The 21,413-nt window shown below is 47.1% G+C and overlaps 1 protein-coding gene across 6 annotated transcripts in view; it reads left to right on the forward strand.

Moving 5' to 3' along the window:
* Positions 1–21,413, forward strand: part of PRKCA (protein kinase C alpha) — a 404,670-nt gene that overhangs the window by 350,245 nt on the left and 33,012 nt on the right. For all 6 annotated transcript variants that reach the window (XM_023652179.2, XM_023652178.2, XM_070226042.1 and 3 more), the window contains 3 exons: positions 443–534; positions 4,499–4,561; positions 5,347–5,485. In XM_023652179.2, coding sequence (XP_023507947.1) covers positions 443–534; positions 4,499–4,561; positions 5,347–5,485 — 294 coding nt within the window. The remainder of the gene's footprint in view (positions 1–442; positions 535–4,498; positions 4,562–5,346; positions 5,486–21,413) is intronic.

The raw sequence follows: 21,413 nt of genomic DNA on the forward strand, positions 1-21,413 counted from the left end.
TAAACACATTACCACGTTACTATGGCATGCCTCCTGGACACTGCAAACCAGAAACACTAGTTAAAATTAAATAATTGGCCCATGTGGATTCTTCACACCGTCTCTAACATAGAAATGTGTCACATGTGTAGGAGAAAAGGAGGAACGTTTGAGGCCGGTACTCTAATGGGGAGCACACGTAGCCAGAAGGGGGCAGACACGTTCTCACAGAGCCATTATTTCAGAGTTATGTAATAACTTTATACCTCCCAAGGCCCTCGTGCAATAGGGTTTATGACTTATTCTTTATTTGGGGAAGAAAGTTTTGAAGGGCTCCACTGAGCAGATCTGCCAGTGCGGCCCACATTTAACTAACAAGAAAGCAAAACACAGTCTGCACAGAGTGAGGGAAGCCGCTGTGCCCGTGGAGGAGTCCTGCTCACGTTTTGACCTTGGTCTTCAGGATCGACTATACTTCGTCATGGAATACGTCAATGGCGGGGACCTCATGTACCACATTCAGCAAGTAGGAAAATTTAAGGAACCACAAGCAGTGTGAGTACTTTTTTTTTTTTTTTGAGTCTCTTAATTTAGACAGCATAGTATTCCCAACTGGAAACTTCTGCTGAGTGAAATATGAAAGTGGAGCTCTGTCTGGTTCAAGATGGAGCACTGTCACCTCCCAGGGGGGCAGGTTTATTGGCAGGGTCCCTCTGAATGTTTCCTAAGGAGAAGTTGATTCTGCTTCTAGTAGATTGGAGATGCTGATGTAACCCCTTGTCACCCGATTCCACCCTCATTGATTGAGTCAGCTACTCATTTCTTGAACACATGGTCTTGCACACCCACAATGCAACAGGTGCTAGGAGTGTGAAAGGAACCAGTGGCTCCCTGCCCTCCAGAGTGGAGCGGGAAGTCAGTCGACAGTTGTAACGTGTTGCCATCACTTTAGAGGTGGCACAGGACACCATGCAAAGCCCCGAAAGGGAGGCAGTGAGGGAGGAACGTCCTTGGGGAACGCCCAACCCAGAGATACGGGAGATGGTGTGAGATTCTTCTTTTTTGGTGGTGGGAGAGGCAAGGGCTCTAGGTGACAAGCATGGTGGAGGGCCTGGCTGAGGAACAGGGAAGGCCGGAAGGGGGCTTGACAGCATCAGGTTAAGTTTTCATAGAGCCTCCTGGCCAAGAGCCGAAGGAAGAAGGCGGGGAGTATACGGGCCAGTACCAGGGGCTTGGTGCAAATCTATGTAGAGGAGAGAGAATGGAGCTGTAATTAGGGCTTAACCTTGGAGCCAAAGAGGAGTAAGTGGCTTTGAGAAACATTCTGGAGGACGAACACCAGAACTTGGTGACGGGGTAGGGGGGTGACACGAGAGAAACCTCTTCAGGTGACACCCATTTTAGGTTTGAGAGGCAGCAGCCACCGAGGAGGAGGTGGTTGTGGGGAATCATGAGCTCGGTTTGGAAGGTTTCATTGGGATGTGCTTGGATGCAGGGTCGCAGGGATGCAGGAGTTGGCAGCACAGGAGAGAGACAGGGCTCCAGGGGAAGATGGAGAATCATCCATCTGGAAGGCAGTCTTCGATACCTGCAGAATCTTCCCATTTTTCACGGGCCAGGAAGTCTCAGGAAACTCAACAGAAGCAAAACTAAACAAACAGCTATTTCATTTCCCTCAATGAGGATGCGATACTCAGTGGGCACGTACCTGATCGATCAAGTTAGCAAATGTTCATCAGATTCTGGCCAACGTTCAGTCTCAAAGATAAATCTGAAGAACTTTTGGCCCGTGTGGGTTGATCTGTCCTAGGGAAGATTAACTGAAGGCAGAATAAGGAATTCTTGGGTAGCAAGCTTAAAAAATGCGAAGGGAGATTTTCCTGTTTTTATTTTCACTTTTCAATTTTCAGAACTGCCTGGCCTTATCCCTTCTCTTATGTTGTTAGTTATAAACCATTAAAATCCTCAGATTGTAAGATAAAGCTTGATAACACAGAGCTGTAAGGAACGAGCAGCAGAATGGCCACCTTATGTTTTGAAGTATTTGTATTGCTTTCATTGCATTTGTGTTGCCTGAAAGCTTTTACTTTATACAGAAAATACAGAAAAGCATGAAAAATAATATAAAAGTCACCCGTAATCCCATCTCTTTTCCCTCCCTTGTCTTGTCCCTCTCTTGCCAGCCCTCAAGGGTGTCCCCCCCAACCCCCACCCCGCCGTTGAGAGTTTCGTCCTTATCATTACGGCACTCTTCTCTGCTCCTGTAGACATGTGTGCTTATTCTAAGCCTTCTGGGTGTGATGTTCGCGCAGCACAGTCTTGTGGCTTCTTACACTTCAAAGATTCCTAAATGCTATGCAAATTTTAAAACATCCTTCAACATTTAGTCTGAGTTTCAGATATTAACCTGTTAATGATTTTGAAGTAATGGCAGTAACTGCTTTTTATTGTGAAGCGTCTGAAAGGGTAAACTCAGATGTGAGTCATGGCGTGTGTCTCATTTATCTCAGCGCTTGGAGTGGGGGTGGGGGATGAGTAACCTAGCTAAAGAGTTCATCACACATTATTCTTTGTCTTCCAGAAAATAATAGTATTTTCAAACACTAATGTATTCTGTCCAGAATAGGAAAATGAAAATTTTCTCCACTCTACCCTAGTCCTGATGTAGAATAGTGTAATAGCCACTCTTTTTTTTTATTGTTGTCATAATAGCTTATAGCATAGTGAGATTTCAGTTGTACATTATTATTTGTCATACACCATATAAGTATACCCCTTCACCCCTTGTGCCCACCCTCCACCCTCCTCCCCGTAGTAACTACTAACTTGTTCTCTTTGTCCATAAGTTTGTTTATGTTCCACATGTGAGTGAAATCATATGGTGTTTGTCTTTCTCTGTCTGGCTTATTTCACTTAACATGATGCCCTCAAGGTTCATCCATGTGGTTACGAATGGCACAATTTTGTCTTTTTTTTATGGCTGAGTAGTATTCCATTGTATATATACACCACATCTTCTTTATCCAATCGTCAGTTCTTGGGCACTTGGGTTGCTTCCATGTCTTGGCTATTGTGAATAGTGCTGCAGTGAACATAGGGGTGCATAAGTCTCTGTGAATTGTTTATTTCATGTTCTTTGGGTAAATACCCAGTAGTGAGATAGCTGGGTCATATGGTATTTCTCTTTTTAATTTTTTGAGAAATCTCCATACTGTTTTCCATAGTGGCTGCACCAGTTTGCATTCCCACCAGCAGTGGATGAGGGTTCCCTTTTCTCTGCAACCTCTCCAACATTTGCTATTTTTTGTCTTGGTGATTATAGCCATTCCAATGGGAGTAAGATGATATCTAAGTGTAGTTTTGATTTGCATTTCCCTGATGATTAGTGAGTTGAGCATCTTTTCATGTGCCTATTGGCCATCTGTACATCTTCTTTGGAAAAATGTCTGTTCATATCTTCTGCCCACTTTTTGAGTGGGTTTTTTGGTTTTTTGTGGTTCATTTGTATGAGTTCCTTATATATGTATATTGGTGGGCTGTTTTTTCATTTTGATCTTGGTTTACTTTGCCTTCCAGAAGCTCTTTAGTCTGATGAAGTCCCACTTGTTTATTTTTTCTTTTGTGTCCCTTGTCTGAGTAGACAAGGTATTCAAAAAGATCCTTTTAAGTCTGATATCAAAGAGTGTACTGCCTATATTCTCTTCCAGAAGTTTTATGGTTCAGATCTTACCTTCAAATCTTTGGTCCATTTTGAGTCTATTTTTGTGCGTGGGGAAAGATAACGGTCTACTTTCATTCTTTTGCATGTGGCTGTCCAGTTTTCCCAGCACTATTTATTGAAGAGGCTTTCCTTTCTCCATTGTGTGTTCTTGGCTCCTTTGTCGAAGATTAGCTGTCCATAGACGTATGGTTTTATTTCTGGGCTTTCAGTTCTGTTCCATTGATCTGTGTGTCTGTTCTTGTACTAGTACCATGCTGTTTCGATTACTATAGTAATAGCCACTCTTTAAAAAGTTGTACAGTCATGCATCACTTAACAACAGGGATACTTCCTGAGAGATGCATCGTTAGGCAATGTGATTGTGCAAATATCACAGAGTGTGCTTACACAAACCTGGATGGTGTGGCCCACTACACACCTAGGGTCTATGGTACTAATCTTATGGGTCCACCGTCATTAAGTGAAATGTCGTTATGTGGTGCATGACTGTATTAGAAATTTCTTTTAAGCAGTAAACTACCTGTCTAGCTGCCCTAGATAAGAAGCACTTGTTTCTGGGCAGGTAATAAACCTATCTCATTGATTTTATTAGCTGTTATCTTTCCTTGGGGAAGTTGGAGTAATAAAATGGCAGAGGGAAGGTCGAAGGGTTGGAAGAACATGTGTAGGGCAGTGCTGATCTCCGACAGTCCCAGAGTCTACATTCTTTTACCTCTTCAGTGCCTGAACTGGAGGGTACAAAGTCTCCAGGAATCCAAAGAAGCAAACCAGAAACCTCATGAGCATTTTGTTTTGCAGATTCTATGCGGCTGAGATTTCCATTGGATTGTTCTTTCTTCATAAAAGAGGAATCATTTATAGGTGTGTATCGAAGCTCTACCACCTGCACTGTCGAGAGTTTGGCTGGACCTCTGGACCTCTGTGGGCATGTAACTCTGTGATGGGGACTTAAGATAAGGAGTTGATAACCCCTGAGGTAACAGACACCTTCTGGGGCCTACCTTTCTCTGCAGCCTCCAGGCAAGTCAGAACCGCCTTCAATTTCTGGGCCTCAAAAGATTTTATCTCATTTCAAGATAACAAGAAAACATGCTTTTCTCTCCACCTCCAGCTCCTTCCTCTGCCTGTTATTTGGAATGGAGGTCAAGGAGCAATGGAAACCAAATTTCTGTTCTAGATGCTCAGCAGCAGCAGAACATGTGGAAATAGAGGGAGGCAAGGGAAAACCATTGGATTAAATTCTTGAGGTTGTTAGTTACAGTGAAAGTCTGGTGCCAAAGAGAAGACTGTCTCCCAGTATTAAGTAAAGAGTAGTTAAAAGGACATAGGCAGAGGGGGAGGGACACGTGTGTGACCCACAGAGGTTGTTCTGAACCCATGATTTTGCAAACCTGGTTGTGTGTCAGACCCCTCTGTGTAGGATACTAATAAACCAAATGACTAGGATCTCCCCAGACCTGCTGGATTCACAAGCTCAGCCAAGCTTGGGAATCACTAGTTAAGTCATTTGGTCATTCATTTAGTATGCATTTATTAAGTACCACTGTAAGCCAGGCAACACATTAGGAGATTTCTGTCTCACCAGCTCCAGAGCAAACCGTGTCGTGTCGTGGGAAGGACACTGATGCTATTCTGCTTCCTTACAGGGATCTGAAGTTAGACAATGTCATGCTGGATTCGGAAGGACATATCAAGATTGCTGATTTTGGGATGTGCAAGGAACACATGATGGATGGAGTCACGACCAGGACCTTCTGTGGGACTCCAGATTATATTGCCCCAGAGGTAGGGAGCAGCACGTTCAAACAGCAGACACAACCCCCTTATGGGGTATAGAGTCATTCGTCAGTCACTAAGTCATTGTGTGGGGTCATGACCACAAAATAGACTAAGCTAGACTAAATAGAGCAAAATTTTTAAAAAAAATACATGAGAGGTCATTGCACATAGTAAGGCTGTGTCTTGTTTCATGGAAGTTTTGTTTTTGTTATGTATACACCTGAGCTGCTTGCATGATAAAATGCGTTTCTCACATGGTCATGGTCAAAACAATTTAAGCAACACTGTTGGGCAGAAGATGGGGGATCTTGCTTGTAGAAATATTCTGCATGGAAAAACTGGGTCAGAAGGTGGTTCCAACGATGGCTTTTAGCAAAATCAGAGTGATTAGTGTTCTAAGTGACATGCTGAAATTGTTCATGGTATCTTATCTAGGAGGAACACTTCAGAGTGGTTATAAGCAAAGTGGTGCCAGGATGTGTGTTTAGAGCAGTGGCCATAGGACTTTATCATTGCTATAACATGTACTGAGTAATTTTCTTCCTCTTTTATGAAGCTCAGTACATGACAAGGATTGGAGGAATTATAACCCTGGATCACTGTGTAGCCAACTTTCCTTCCACACACAGCCCTGTGGATGAAACACTCACTTCTTAACTGAGCTCTGACATGGTGGAAAGTAATAGATTCAAAGTTAGGCCGATCTTCAGCTCTTTGTAGACCTCTCATGTTAACTGTTGATGGCTCTTATGGCATTTATTCAACGTATTGCCCCATGCATTTATCTCGAAAGCAGTAGTTAACAGTGGAAAAGACGGACTTAGGAATCAGACCAATGCAAGCTTCAATGCTGACTCTATTATTTACAGGCTGTGGCAACTCAGGCAAGTTACTTAACCTATCTGAACCCCTGTTTCTGCAGTGACAAGTTAGGGATAACAATATCCTCCTTGTAGAATTGCTGTAAGAGTGAAAGTAACTGGTAACAAAGTGTTGCAACTAGTAGACCCTTTCAAAGTGTAAGCTAATTTTTATTCCTTTTTTAAGAGTTTTTTTGTTTGTTATATGCCTAGACAGTGTGGAAACATAGAATTAAAATAGCTACTTAGAAACCTAAATTCTGAATTACAAATAGCTAAAGATGTTATCTTGATACATAAATTGGTGAGGTTTTCCCCCAAAAGAGCTCACACATTCCTATCTCCAGGCATAACATGAGCTTAAATAGTCTTATTTTTCAAACATGAAGATTAGAGAAATTGTACAGTAAAAAACACAACCTCCCGAGGCAGTGTTTGTTCTGCAGACTTCTACTGGCTGGCGTGTATTAGACAGTCTGTGATCGTGAGCTATGCCAGCTCCATTTAACACGCCCCGACACTGTCAAAGCTTGGTGACAGGGAATGGCAGCATTTTTAGGAGTAAAGGTAGCTTTGAACTTTTCTATACCTGGTCTCTGCCAATCAAACAAATCGCTTCCTGCATTCAGGAACACGGCAGCCATCTGACACGCCAGGGGTGACAGCCTTCCACATACATGAAGTTTTCCAAATAATTGAAGCTCGCTGTCTTTTTTTCCCAATGGTCCTCATTATATTAGTTTCCCATTGCATCTGTATCAAATGACCACAAGCCTGGTGGACTAAAACAATACAAATTTATTATCTTACAGTTCTTACAAATTTACCTTACACTCTACCCAAATAACCCGGGATCATCTCTGCATCTCAAGATCCTTAACTTAATCTAATCTGCAAAGTCTCTTTACCAAGGAAAATTAAATTGATATAGTCATAGATTCCGGGGATTAGAATGTACACTTTTTGGGGGAGAGGGGCATTATTCGGCCTGCCACACTCATGATAGCATTCCATCTAACTATATTTGATAACTTCCCCACCTGCCTACACCAAGTCCACCTAAGCCTACTTCTAACAGATCTTGGTAACTTTGGGCTTTTTCTTTTTTTCACTTGTACTCATTTGTATGTGTGTTTATTTAGTTCTCATGTGTGGGTCACGTCTCCAACACCATAGTCAAGATAGAGTGCGGTTCCGTCACCACAACCATCTCTCCTGTTGCCCTTTTAGAACCACACCCACCTGCCTCCTGCCACCCCTCCCTGCCCCCCATCTCTGCCCCCTGGCAACCGCCAATCTGTTTTCCATCCTGTAAGAATGTTATATGATGGAGTCATACAGTATGTAACCTTTTGAGATTGGCTTTTTCATCTGAGCACATTCCAGAACTGCGGTCATTGTGTTTGAGTACTGCGTCTACCACTTGGTCAAGTTACTAAAACATTCCATGCCTCAGTTTCCTCACCTGTAAAATGGGGATGATAATGTCTGCCTCATAAGGTTGTTATCTGTAACTTGGAGTATTGTCTGTCCCAAGGCAAATTGGTCCTGCTGCTGTCATTGTTCACTTCACTCATTTGCCTCGTTGGACTCTGAGCCTCTTGTTACAGCCCCTCTTAGAAGACCCAGGCCATTGTTGTCAGCTTGGTGATTTTTTGGGGAGCAGAGGATAGATTGGCCTGGAAAGACCCTTTGAGCTGAGAAGTTAATTGCCATTTAGAAGGTGCTGGAAGAAAACGGCACCTATATGGGACGACCAAGTCATGCTAGGAACCTGGAAACACCCTATCAGAAGAAAGGATCCTGAGAACACCTGTCAGAGAGAGGGATGCTGGGAACATGCAGGCAGAAGAGGGATGCTAGGAACATGTCATCAGAGAGAGAGATGCTGGGAACATTCAGGCAGGAAGAGGGATGCTGGGAACATGTTGTCAGAGAGAGGGATGCTGGGAACATGCAGGCAGGAAGAGGGATGCTTGGAACATGTCGTCAGAGAGAGATGCTGGGAACATGTTGTCAGAGAGAGGGATGCTGGGAACACGCAGTCAGGGGGAGGGATGCTGGGAACATGCAGTCAGAGAGAGGGATGCTGTGAACATGCAGTCAGAAAAGCATGTGTGGAAGACCAACTTTGGGCCTTTTAATATGCAGAGGACAACATGCTCTGGCCCTAAATAACCTATTTCCACAAGGCTTCATTCCTCTCCTTGTATCCACTATATCAGCAATAACAAAGGGAGTGCCCGCCCTTCATTGAGAGTCTGCTACGTGCCAGGCCCCTTACACACTTTCCCTCTGTCCTCGTAACAAACTGCATGTCGGGAGCCGGCCCGGTGTCACAGCAGTTAAGTTCGCACATTCAGCTTCTCGGTGGCCAGGGGTTCGCTGGTTCGGATCCCGGGTGCGGACATGGCACCGCTTGGCAAAAAGCCATGCTGTGGTAGGCATCCCACATATAAAGTAGAGGAAGATGGGCACGGATGTTAGCTCAGGGCCAGGCTTCCTCAGCAAAAAGAGGAGGACTGGCAGTAGTTAGCTCAGGACTAATCTTCCTCAAAAAAAAAAAAAAAAAGTGAGGAATGTAACATCAGGCCCGTGTTTCAGATGAGGAGGCTGAAGGGTGACTGATGGACTAAGTCCACATTACTAAGAAATGCCAGAATCAGGCTTCAGCCCCGGGCTCAGGCCTTCTCCAAACCCTTGAACCGCCCACTACACTAAACTACCGCTCAAACCCTGAGTGATACATGCGTTCAGAGAGCGTCCTGCATGCTTACTGTGCAAGCGTAGTGCCACCGGGACGCAGAAGCGTCTTCGACAGGAGCCCTGCCCTCAAAGTACCTACAGTTTGGAGGAGATGACACTCAAGCAAGCAAGCCAGCACCAAGAGCTATGTTTAGATTCCAGTGGACTTCCACTGAGAAATAAGCCGTGCCAGTTTGAGAACTCAATCAGCAATAACTCGAGGTTGTTTCACCTTCTGCCAGCATTTGCCTCACAAGGGTCCAGGCATTTGGCATGTTGGGCTGTACGAATAATTGCGATATAGAGAAAGACCATCTGGGTTCAAAGTTTCTGAATTTTCTCAAAGGTTAAAATAATCCCATCCTCTGTGTAAATCTGCCTGTCAGGCAGAGGCCAAGTAATTATCTTGGATGGCATTTTCCCTAATAGGCAAAACGGAGGCTTAAATACTTATGGCTGTTTGTTCAGAAACCTTGAAATGGATTAATACTGTAGCATCTCCTTAACCAGTGAAGAGGAGCTCAGGCGGAAAATGTCACCAACAGATGCGATTTTGGGGTTGAGATGGATACCCGGGAAAGGGCGCTAATCAGAAGATAATTCCTGAAGCTTGGCATCCAGGGTACTCTTTGATTTGACATGGAAAGAATTCTTAGAATCAATGAGAGTCTTTGAGAGGGCCAAACAAAAGCTTCCTCTGGATTTAATCCCCCCTCTGAAAGTTAGTTATTTGGGGCCTGCAAGATCCAGTCTCAAGTTGTGTCTCCTGGCAGCCAAGAGTCGCACTGATTACTAGCATCGCCCATTCTTTCCCGGAAGAAAACAAGGCAGCAGGGGAGTGTTCACTTCTGGCTGGTGTACCTCTGAGCGCCTCCTGCTGCAGTGGGAGTGAAGCTTTTGGAAAATGTGCCATGCGGAACCCTTCCTCGAAGCCTTGCTATGCAGGGGGCACGTTAGACCTCAGGCAAAGGATGTCACCCATGATGGTAGTGACTGTCTACTCTGTACCAAGACCCCTGAGCACATTTTCTGGTTTGTCTCAGTTTATACATGAGCAGAAGTCAAGTGACCTGCCCCAGGTCACACAGCTGGTAACAGGCAGAGGTGGGACTTGGACCCGAGACATTCCGATCTCAGAGCCCAGATATTTTTTGCATGTATTGCACCATTCTCCAGAGATATGAGAAAGCTCGCTGAGTGAAAGAACAGCTAAAAATGAGCACTGAGATATTATAGACCATCTTTTCTTTGACGTCTTTTAGGAGAAGATGGACATCCATTCACCTTAGCTGGAATCGGGTCCGAGTCATGATCAGACTTTTTCATCTCTAAAGCAGTCAGTAACTCAGGGTTGTATTCTAGCGTTAGTGTTAGTCTGGACAGATCCCTTAGAAGCCAAGGGAGAACCAGCAGCCCTTAAGCCTCTCTCTCGCCCATGGCATCAGTCAGTCACATGTGCATCGAGTGCCTATTAAGTGCCTGGGCAGGAGGGGAATGAGGAGTCCTGAGGGGACCTGCTAGGAGGACCTGGAGCTGGAGGCAGTTAGAAATGAGCCACTGCAGCCCAGGAGAGATGTGGGTTTAGAGACGTGGACAAGACAGTGTTCTTGTGGGCAGTAACAGATGGCACCTCCAACATGGCTGAAATCACTAGGGAAGAAATTTGCAGATGCCCTGCCGCCCCCGCAGCCAGCTGGCTGTAAGCAGATGTGCGAACTGCTGTGCGTGTTGGGGGCTGGATGAGTTCAGAGAGCTGGAGACTAATCCCAGGGGGTCCTGGCTTCTCCTTCCAGCCCTATGAGAATGCCAGCCCAGTATTGCCCAAGATAGCAGCCGAAAGTCTGCATTTTTGTGTAAAATTTGCCTAAGTGTTCAAAGTTGGCTCTAACGTATAGTAAAAGAAATGTAGACAGGTGAGATGCAACTAATGGGCCATCAGCTGTGACTTCTTTTCTGGAGGGGGTCAAGGGTCACATTTCGGGGGAGCCACATACTAGGGATGGGAGGAAAAAGAGAAGACCAAAGGGTGTCCAGAGAGGTAGAGGAACTGAGCAGCTATAGAGTCTTGGGTTCAGTGTTCATGAACTCAGAGATGTCCAAGGACTGCAGAGGTCACGGAGACGGGGGTCGGGGTGCGGAGGGTCTGGCCACAAGGAACCAGTGATCCCTGAGAGCAGCGTCAGTGACAGTGAGGAGGAAGCTGGATGGCACTGGCATGGAGTTGAGCGTGAGCAGCAGCAGCCAGATGGGAACCCCCTCTTTGGGGGAACCTGTGGTAAACGGAAGGAGAGAAGGTGGACAGTCACTCCCAGGGAAGGCAAGGTAAAGGAAGCATTGTTTAACCTGCAGAAACTTGAGTGTATTTCTAGCCCAGAGGGAAAGAGAGGGAAGATTCCACATGCCAGAGGAAACGGGAATAGAGATGCAGGAGGCAAGGAGAGCCTTCCTGCTCAGGTGCAGGAGGGTGAAGTCAGGGTGGCAGGAAACCTGAAATCATCCTTACTGATTGGCCTGCACCTTCAGAGGCTGTGGTCAGGAAGGGTGGGATGTGGACCTCGGGGCAGGATGCTGGTTTGCGGGTAGGTGTGATGACAGAGAAGAGAGGCTGATCCGCTGAGTCAGGAAAGCTGGATTGTTGTACAGCCGGTGACCCATACTCAGTAACTCTCTCCAGCAAAACACCACTGTGTTTTGGTCTGGGGCAGGGGCAACAGGGATTGCCCAGGGCGGCGGCCTATCCAGGTGAGGCCAGATGCTTGAAAGAGTCTCCTGAAAGTGACTGAGCAGGGCATGGGAATAGGTGGGCGAGGCAGGAAGGGGGCCGAGTGTCCGAATAGGAGGATTGAAGGGCTCTTCTAAAGAGTAGAGAGAATATGTGCAGTCTGGGGTGGGGGGCAAGGACAGATGAGGTGGAAAGGCCGGACATTGCCAGCAGGGCTGGGTCAGGGGGCAGGGGGTTCATTTCTGAATTAGGCATCTTGTGGAAGCAGAGGTCTTCGCAGTGGCCTGAGACCCTTTGTTACCCGGTCTCCCACTTTGCCCTCTTCCCGGATCTCTCTAGACCAGCTGACCTGGCTTCTTTACTGCTCATCACACTTGCCAGACTGGCTCCATCCTCTCTGTCGTCCTCGGGGCCCTTGCCCTGCTCATTCCCTCTACCGGGATGTCCTTCCCCCAGGTGTCAGCGTGGCTCCCTCCTTCACCTCCCTGAAGCCTCAGCTTAGGTGTCGCCTCAGGGAGGTTGCCTTTCCTGGTGACCCCGTTTAAAACTGCAAACCTCTGGCCCCTACCCAACTCTTCTGACCCCCTGTCCCTGCTGTCCTTCTGTGGTACTCGTCACCCTCTGATGGACCGCGTCAGGGACTCGTGTTTATCGATTTCATGTCTGTCTCTCCCATAAAGCTCCCTCGGCAGCATCTGTGTCTTTGGTTTACTGGTGAGCCTCCACGCCGAGTCTGGAATGGTGCCCGGGCAGGCAGATAGTATTTGAGATTTATGGGTGAGCTGGGCTGCATTCCTAGGTGTGACTGTGTCGGAGGAGATGCAGCGATAGAACAGAGCTGCAGGCTCTGGAACTGAGAGGTGGGGAACTCTGGAGGCAGGTATTGGAAGGGTGGTTTCCAAGGCTGCCACTGGGGTGAGGCTGATGGCATGCGGTGCAGCCACGTGCCTCCCCTTATCCACTGAAGAGAGCCAATGTGTGGGGGGCCTAAGTGTCTGAAGCTTGATGGGACATCAGCCCAGGTCCCCCAGGCAGCCCAGAGTGCTAGAATGTTGACATCTCCGGAGACTTTTCCTGGCCTTTGTGGAAAGGATTATACAGAGGGATAGAGAATAAAGGAGCATCTAAAAGTTAAATGAGAAAATAACTCATGTGATGCACACAGCCAGGCAGTCAGGCAGTAAATTAGCACTTGCCACACTGAGAAGAAAGGGGAAAATGAGATAGAGAGAAGCCTGTCCACACCAGCAGAAGCTCCTCCAAGATCAGCGCTTCTGAACCTCAGGCCCCACCCCAACCCTGTGCGGGCAGAGCAAAGAAAGCACTTGATTAAAGAAAGAGAATGATAAACCGAAGGCGGCTTTCTATCAAAGGCCAATTTCACTCTCTGTAAGGTCACGGTCTGATGGCCCCAGCATTGGAAGAGAAAATGAAACAGCCGATTTCCCCCCAAGAAATATTTAAAGAGCCAGGGCTGGGCTTTCCTTTGGGTTCTTCCTTAAATCGTGTAGCTCTCCTCAGATCTTTTCTAGGAATTATGTTGGTTGTACTGTTTCATGCATTTTATCTTCTGCCCGTGGCTCTTTAACTGTCTCATAACTCTCCTGGTCTCAGAGTTTCATCAGCGTAGCCCTGTTCTCTGGAGCATTTCGCACTCTCTGCAATATTCTGGTCCAGGAAACCACTGTGGTCCAGACCTTCCTCCTGACCTTTCCTTGCAGTTGTTCCTCCACAGATGACCAGCTGCCCCGTCGTGAATGCCTGCTGTGTACCAGACCCGGGGGGAGCGCCTCATTGACTTTGTTTAATCTTTAAGTCAGCTCTGCGAAGTTGGAGCTATTGGCTGTTTTCCAGACAATGAACCCAAAATGCAAAGAGATTCCTTAATTTTTCCCACAGCCCCAACTCAAGGTAGACCTGGGCTCTGAACGCAGGGCTGACCAGCTTCTCTCCCTGCAGTGGCCATTGTCCTGAGAGGCAGGGCCTGCAGGCATTGGCTCAGCTGCTATTTAGAGAAAGCTTCCCTCCCTGAGTACAAATGAGGTGCTCTCACAGGCCCGTGGCTGACTTTTAGAGCTCCAGTAATGCTCTGATAAGATTTTACTCCCAGTATTCCATGGCTGGATTAATTGGCCCTTTATTTAAGGATTTGTCTAAATGCTGTGCAAATGGGTCTGAGATTTCTGAATTCTATTTCATCTTTTACTTTGCAAAATTGCCTGGGCCGTGGGGAGGTGGGGGTGGGTATCTTGAGAGAGATTGCCGACATTTGCTCATTTCCTAGTATGTAGCATGCACTTATATCGCTTATCTATTTTACTACTTACAATAGTCCTCTGAGGTAAGTGGCATTATCTCTATTTTACAGACAAGGAAAAGGAGCCATGGAGAGGAGAGGTGACCCATCCAAGGCTCATAGATAGATGGCAGGGCCGGGATGCTGGGCCGCCCACCACAAAGAGCAGGCCTCTTGCCCTCATACCGTCAGTGGCCTGTTTCCTCCCTCAGCACATGGCTTATTGCTCTGTTACCAAGCACATCTACAGAGCCCCACTAGACTGTGAAACCTCCCAGTTCTGGAAAATCTTTCATTCCAGCTCATAAAGCTCTTACAGGCGCAAAATTTAGTCCTAATTCTCAGTTCATTCCTTTACTGCACAAGATTTATTTTGTTTGGACACACAGTTAACCTTTGGAACAGCTCCCTGTTCAGCAGAGAAGGCCTGAGAGAAGATCCCGAAGGTGGCTGCCGGGCTGGCCTCCTGCCCTGCTTTTCCCTTGGACCAGCCACCCAACCTGCTCCCCCAAGAGGGACCAGTGACAGGGGCTGCAGTGACTGAGTTTGAGAACTCCTTGAGGAGAGACTCAAGGGCCAATGACCGTGCATTTGATTCTGGGTTATTTCAGCTCTACTGCATTTCAGCCCCACGCAGACCTAACGTCCCCCCATGAAAGAAAGACTTCCTGTTTGATTTCAGGTGGCTTTGTCTTCATCATGGCATAGTGAACTCTGGCTAGAGTTCTGGTCATGTAAGAACTTGGGGTAACATCTGTAAAATGGGGATAATCATAGTACCTTCCCCCAAGTACAACTTTGAAGGTTGGGTTTTGTCCGTAATGAGCTTAGCCTGCCTCAGAGGTCTTTGTCCGTTATTTAGCGGTTGTCTTGATTATCTGTTGCTTTGTGGCCACCCCAAGACCAAATGGCTTAAAACAACAACCATGTTAATCCTCTGATTCTGAGTCAGGATGCGCAGGGCTGGCTCCTTCCTGCTGCTGGGAGTCTTGGTTACGTGTCTCTGCTGGTGCCAGAGGATCCAAGATGACCTCAGGCTGTTGTCTCTTGGCCAAGGCCCCATGGGTTCTCCTCTATGTGGTCTGTCTGTCCATGCTGGCTCTCATCATTCAGTGGTTTATCCAGAGCTGCTTGACGTGATGTGGTGGCGAGCTCCCAGAAGGGCAAAAACGGAAGCCACAAGGACCCTTAAGCTGCACCTGGAACTTGACTGTGTCATTTCCACGACATTCTGCAGGTCAAAGCAAATCCCAGAGCCAGCCCAGATTCTAGAGGAGGCCACATAAATGCAACATCTTGGTGGGAGGAGTGGCAGTGTCACACTGCAAGGGGCATGCAGGACAGGAGGGGGCGCTGCAGCCATCCTTGGAGACACTGCTCCACCCCAGCTGGTTTAGAGCTCTCTGTTGGCCTAGGAAGGATCCTTAACACAGCACCCAGAAGCGTGAAGTCTCCACGGCGCTGAGCACCCAGGCAAGGGGGCCCCTGCCCTGTGCTTTCGAGCTGGGATCAGCCAGCTGATTCTGGTAAGGGCTAGAGAGTAAATATTTTAAGCTTTGCCTTAATCTAAATTTTAGATTTTGCCAAGAGACAATATTGAGCAACTGTTCCTGCCAAAATCTGATAGTCTTTTTTACATTTTTCATTTTACGTTTAAAAATTTTAGGACTGTGCTTAGCTCACAGGCTGTGCACCAACAGGAGGCAGACTGGATGTGGCCTGCAGGCTGTGGTTTGCTGCCCACTACTGTAGGGGGCTCTCCTCCAGCCTTAGCTCTCCCTATAGGGTTAGGGGTCTGCAGGTCCAAAGGGGCATGCCTACCTGGCACCTGAGAATTCCCTTCCAGGACCTATGTGGGCTTCCTCCCATGGTCCATTCTTCCGAGGGACACCACCTTGCTGGTATATGCACTCCTGTGTCCAATGGAGAGGTCAGTGGGTGGCTGTTTGAGGGGACAGTGGGACAGAGTTTGGACATGCAGGCCGAAGTGCACAGGGGTCTTCATAGATGTGACGAAGAGGGACTGGGAAGAGAAGTGGAGTGAGCCAGGTCTCCACATACTGGAGTGGAATCTAAGGGGCCCATGAATTCTACAGTCAAACCTGGCCTTCCAGGTTGTTGGGAAGTATTATGGACTGACTTCCTGTTACCCTGGCCTGTAACATTATGTCCCCCTGATCCATATGTTGAAGCCCTAACCCCAGTGTGAATGTACGTAGAGATAGGGCCCTTAAGGAGGTACTTAAGATTAACTGAGTTCATTAGGGTGTGGCTCTAATCTGAAAGGACTGGTGTCCTTATAAGAAGGTGAAGAGACACCAGGAACCCACCCTCCCACAGGAAAGGCCAGGTGAGGACACATTGAGAAGGGCCACTGTCTGCAGCCAAGAAGAGAGGCTGCACCCAAAACCCACCCTGCCAGCACCTTGATCTTGGACTGCCAGCCTCCAGGACTGTGAGAAGTAACTGTCTGTTGTTTAAGTCACTCACTCTGTGTCATTCCGTCATGGCAGCCTGAGCAGACTGACACAGAAGGTACGTTTGTCAGGAGGGTAGGAAAAAACATACTGTGTTTAATACTTAGCTCGTTTGTACCTCCTGTATTTAGACATATGGTATGTGGGCCTCTGCTACTCTCACCCCAGCGTCCTCCCCCACCCCCCAAATGTTAGAGACGGGGCCGTCCCAAGGCCGATGTGGAGTCCTGGCTTTAGGGCAAGTAAATTATGTTGTAAACCAGGATGTGTATTATATATTCACAGTCAACATCGTCGTTTCTCTTATCAAGCAGAACAGGAAGGAGGATGCCTAAAGGTCTCAGAGGTCAGAGGCCATATCTCAGATGTCCTTGTCCCATTCCCAGCTCCTGCTCACAGAGAGGGCACCACGAGAGAAGGAAGCAAGAGCCAGGTTGAACCCTGACTCTGTCACATCCCTGCTGTGCGTCAACACACCCAAGCTTGCCAGGCCTCAACTTCCCTAGTGGTAGCTAGGAGTAGCGCCCAGCACGGTGCGGCTGAAGGACTGCACTCAGGGATAGCTTGGGTTAGTCTGACCTCTGCTGTTGTTAGTATTATCTTCTTAGTGGATCTTGCTGTTAAGGAGGTTCTTGAAAATATCAGGTTGGGAGAAGAGAGAGACTCTGAAGAGGTGTTTGATTTCTTTAATGTAACAGGAAATTATAGAAGTTAGTTGGGCATTGGGTGGAAGACGCTGGGTGACCCAAGTCGATTGGGATGGTGTTTTCCCCACCCCAGTCATTTCACTGTCACCTCCCTGATTTCTTTCATGACTAGCAAAGGCTACAGAGGCATTAGAGGGAGATGAGCCCCAGTGAGGGATTCGAGATTACTCGGAAGAATTGCACAGACTTGTAGTGGGAATGCTGACCACTGCGTAACCGCTGTTATTAATGCCTCATTGAGGACCATGGAAAATCACATCCCACAAGCCCCTAGTGCACGTCCCAGAATCAGAGAAACACCAGGTACAGGGAGTGTCTTTCTTCCAGATCAAAAGGCTGGCACTTATTCAGAATTTTACTTGTGGCTCCTTCAGAATTAGTACAGCCACTTTGGAAGACAATTTAGTGGTTTCTTACAAAGCTAAATATAGTCCTTATTGTACAATCTAGCAGTCGTGCTCCTAAGTATTTACCCAGATGATCTGAAAATTTATGTCCCCACAAAGACTGCACACAGATGTTTATGGCAGCTTTACTCGTAATTGCCACAACTTGGAAGCAACCGAGATGTCCTGCAGTAGATGAGTGGACGATAAACTGTGGTCCCTCCAGACAGTGGAATGTGATTCAGCACTGAATGGACGTGAGCTATCAAGTCATGAAAAGACATGAAGGAAATTCAAGTGCATATTACTAAGGGAAAGAAGTCAGTCTGAAAAGGCTGCATACTGTATGATTCCAACTATAGGACATTCTGGAAGAGGCAAAACTATGGAAACGGTAAAAAAGATTAATGGTTGCCAGGGGTGGGGGGAGGAAGGGATGACCAGAGAGGGCATAGAGAACTTCAAGGCCGGTGAAACCATTCTGTACAATACTACAGTGTGGGTACATGTCATGATACATTTGTCCAAACTCATAGAATGTGCAATACCAAGAGTGGACCTCATGTCAGCTGTGGACTTTGGGTGAATGATGTGTCAGTGCAGGTTCGTGGATTGTACTAATGTGCCGCTTTGATGAGGGATGTCCATCACGGGGAGGTTGAACATATGGGGACAGGAGGCATGTGGGAACTCTGTGCTCTCCACTCAATCTTGCTGTGAACCTAAAACTTCTCTTTAAAAAAGAAAAAATTAAAACAAAAAAATATATATATATGGCCTGTGTGGCCTTTCCCTTCTAAATGAGAGTCTGCGGTGGAACTGGGAACAGGGTCTGCAATCAGCAGGCTCTGAGCTTAGCTTTTCCATTCCCTTCCTCCCTCCTCCTCTGCTTCCTTTCTTCCTGTCTTTTTTTTCTTTTGTATTGTTTGTTATTTAAAGCCAGTGTTAATCATTACAAACCATTTTTGTACCAGTCAATCTTCTTCTGACCTTTTGGGGGAGCACTTCGGTTGTCCTGCTGCTTGCTTTCCATTCTTAGTAAAAATGGAACAACCCGGGGGGTAGGAGAGGTGGTTACTATGAATAGATTGTAAAGCACTTTTACTGCCATGCAAGAAGTCATTTCCTGTTCTCTCCAGTCCTAGATAGAGCCACAATTTTTGTCTAAACAGAAAATACGTAGTTTGGACTCCAGACTTTCCATTTTCATCTTGTGGTCATTTTCTTGATACTTATTTATATAAATGCCTTTTGTGAAAGATGACGAATACTACAGACATTTCTCATGTGATGGACTAAGATCCGTGATGGGAGAGACCATGTTTTAGTGTATGTATCCATCTTTGTGTCTGTCTGCCTAGTTAGATTCAGAATCCCTGTGCCTAGCAGAGTGCCCGGCCCAGAGAAATGTACAGTTAGCCATAAACGGTGGGAGTGAGGGAAGGAGGAAGCAGGCAAGGTGTGTTAATACCGTGAAAAAAGAGAAACCTGAAGTTTTGCTGGTAAAAATTAATTTAATTGCCTGAGGGGGATTTTTACATCTGTTGTGTTCATTTCTGTGTCCCATGCCTAAATCACTGTCCAGCACATAGTAAGCTAATATTTGCTGAAAGAATGAATGGGAGGTTCACCGTTGACTGAGAATGCCCAGGTGCCAACAATCGCTTCAGAGCTTTTCATGCATATTATTCATATCATCTCTCATCCCAAATGTCCTGTGTCCTCCTGTGAGCCAGGTTAGTTTATTACCCTGAATCGCTTTCACCTGCCTGCCTTGCCTCGGGGCCAGTTCTTTCTGATGTCAGGCAGTATGTTAGGAGATAGTCTATCCAACTCACCTGCAATAAGCACGTTTTACTGTACATAATGCCATTAAATCCCCTACCACGTACTTGCCAGCGGGGGTGCTGGAATTTCAGTATCACATCTGAGGAAGCAGAAGCTCACAGAGGCTAAGCAACTTGCCCAAGATCACACAGCTCCTTCAAGCCTGAGCTGTCTCTGGCAGTCAGGTTCAGAGCTTCTCACCACAGTGTTCTTTCCATAAGGTGGATCTTGGTGTTCTGGGCTTGGAGGTGATGCCCGAAAGGGATTTGATTGCCAGGCTTCTTGGCTGAGAGTTGGATGCACCTCTCCTTAGCCCCCCATGGGGCTTCCTGTGTATGGCGCTCTAGTTAAGCCTGGTGCTGGCAGGAAGAAGCTACAGGCAGGAGACCGTGCCACTAACCAGCCCAGTGACCTTCAAGCAAGCCACTTAGCTACTCTGAGCCTCAGTTTCCTCTTCAGAACCCTGAAGCCACTTTTCTAAATCTCCCCTGAGCCCCTCCAGCCGTAGCAGTCCAACAGTCCTACGAGCTGTGTTGTGTTTGCTCTTAAGGGGTCAGTGATGTCTGCAGAGCGGGCTTGGGTCAGATCCTCATTTCTCCAGGGCGGCCTTATGGCGTGTCTGCCACGCTGGGCGTGGTCCTGATGCTGGAGGCGCAGGAGGGTGGCCCAGCCCCTGCTGGGGAAGAGCTGGGGTTGAGTGGGGCCAGATAAGCAGTCTCAGTCTACCGTGGCAAAGGCTCCAGGAGCCGCGTGGCCCTGGAGTTGTGGGCCCCAGAGGAGGGAGTGGAGGAGACGCTCAGTGAACTCAGGCTCCCAGTCATCAGAACAGAACAAGAAAACACCCCAGCTCATCTTCTTTCTTCCCAAATGGTACTCTTTTGACATGTCAGTGTTTTCAACCATGTCCATGAAGAATGCCTCTTGTGTCGCAAGTTCTGTCCTTGGGAATTTATGACATTTTTCAAAACTATTTTTTCCATTAAAATAAAATATTTTTATTGTTTTTGTTTTTATTTTTATTATTATTTTTTTTGGTAAGGAAGACTGGCCCTGAGCTAACATATGTTGCCAATCTTCCTTTTTTTTTCTGAGGAAGATTGTTGCTGAGCTAACATCTATGCCCATTTTCTTCTATTTTGTATGTGGGACGCCATCTCAGCATGGCTTGATGAGCAGCGTGTAAGTGCACGCCCAGGATCCGAACCCACGAACCCTGGGCCACCAAAGCAGAGTATGCAAACTGAACCACTACGCCACCAGGCCGGCCCCAAGATATTTTTATCTTTGATGAGAGGAAGAGATGTTCTTTGTTTCCCTGAGACAGTAGAAGGACTTGAGCATGTTTTATGCGTAAAGGCCAGGGTTATTTTGTCATCACAGCCTGGAAAGAGCCTTCTACAGTCAGGCCATTTATGTTAAAGTGGGCTCTGGGGGTTTGGCGAGTAGCTAAGATGTGAAAATGAAGAGTGGAGTTCAGTGAAGGTGCAACCAGGAGTGGGAGAGTGCGTCTCCTCGCACGCATGTTATAGTCTCATGGGTCCTTCTGGACAGAGCCTTCAGACCCAAGTTCCTGAGTGAAGTGGGCATCTTGGCTGTTTCAATCCTGTTGCACATTGGAACCCCTCTTGGCAAGAGTCACCTTAACTGGGCCAGTTCCCACCAGAGCTGCCTAGGGTACCACACCAGGTCAAGAGCTGATGAGCCTTCAGCATAGAAAAATGGTCAAAAATGTGCATGCCAAGGCCAGACCACCAGGGTTCCAATCCCAGCTTTGCCACCGCCTAGCAGTGTAACCTCAGACAAGCTGCTTGACTCCTCTGTACCTCGTTTCCTCATCTTTGACATGGGATGCTCCTGCCTTGTAAGAGTCTGGTGAGGGCTACGTGGGCTGACAGAGCTAAAGAGCCTGGCATG

This window comes from Equus caballus, chromosome 11, assembly GCF_041296265.1.
Source record: "Equus caballus isolate H_3958 breed thoroughbred chromosome 11, TB-T2T, whole genome shotgun sequence".
Taxonomy (NCBI): Eukaryota; Metazoa; Chordata; class Mammalia; order Perissodactyla; family Equidae; genus Equus; species Equus caballus.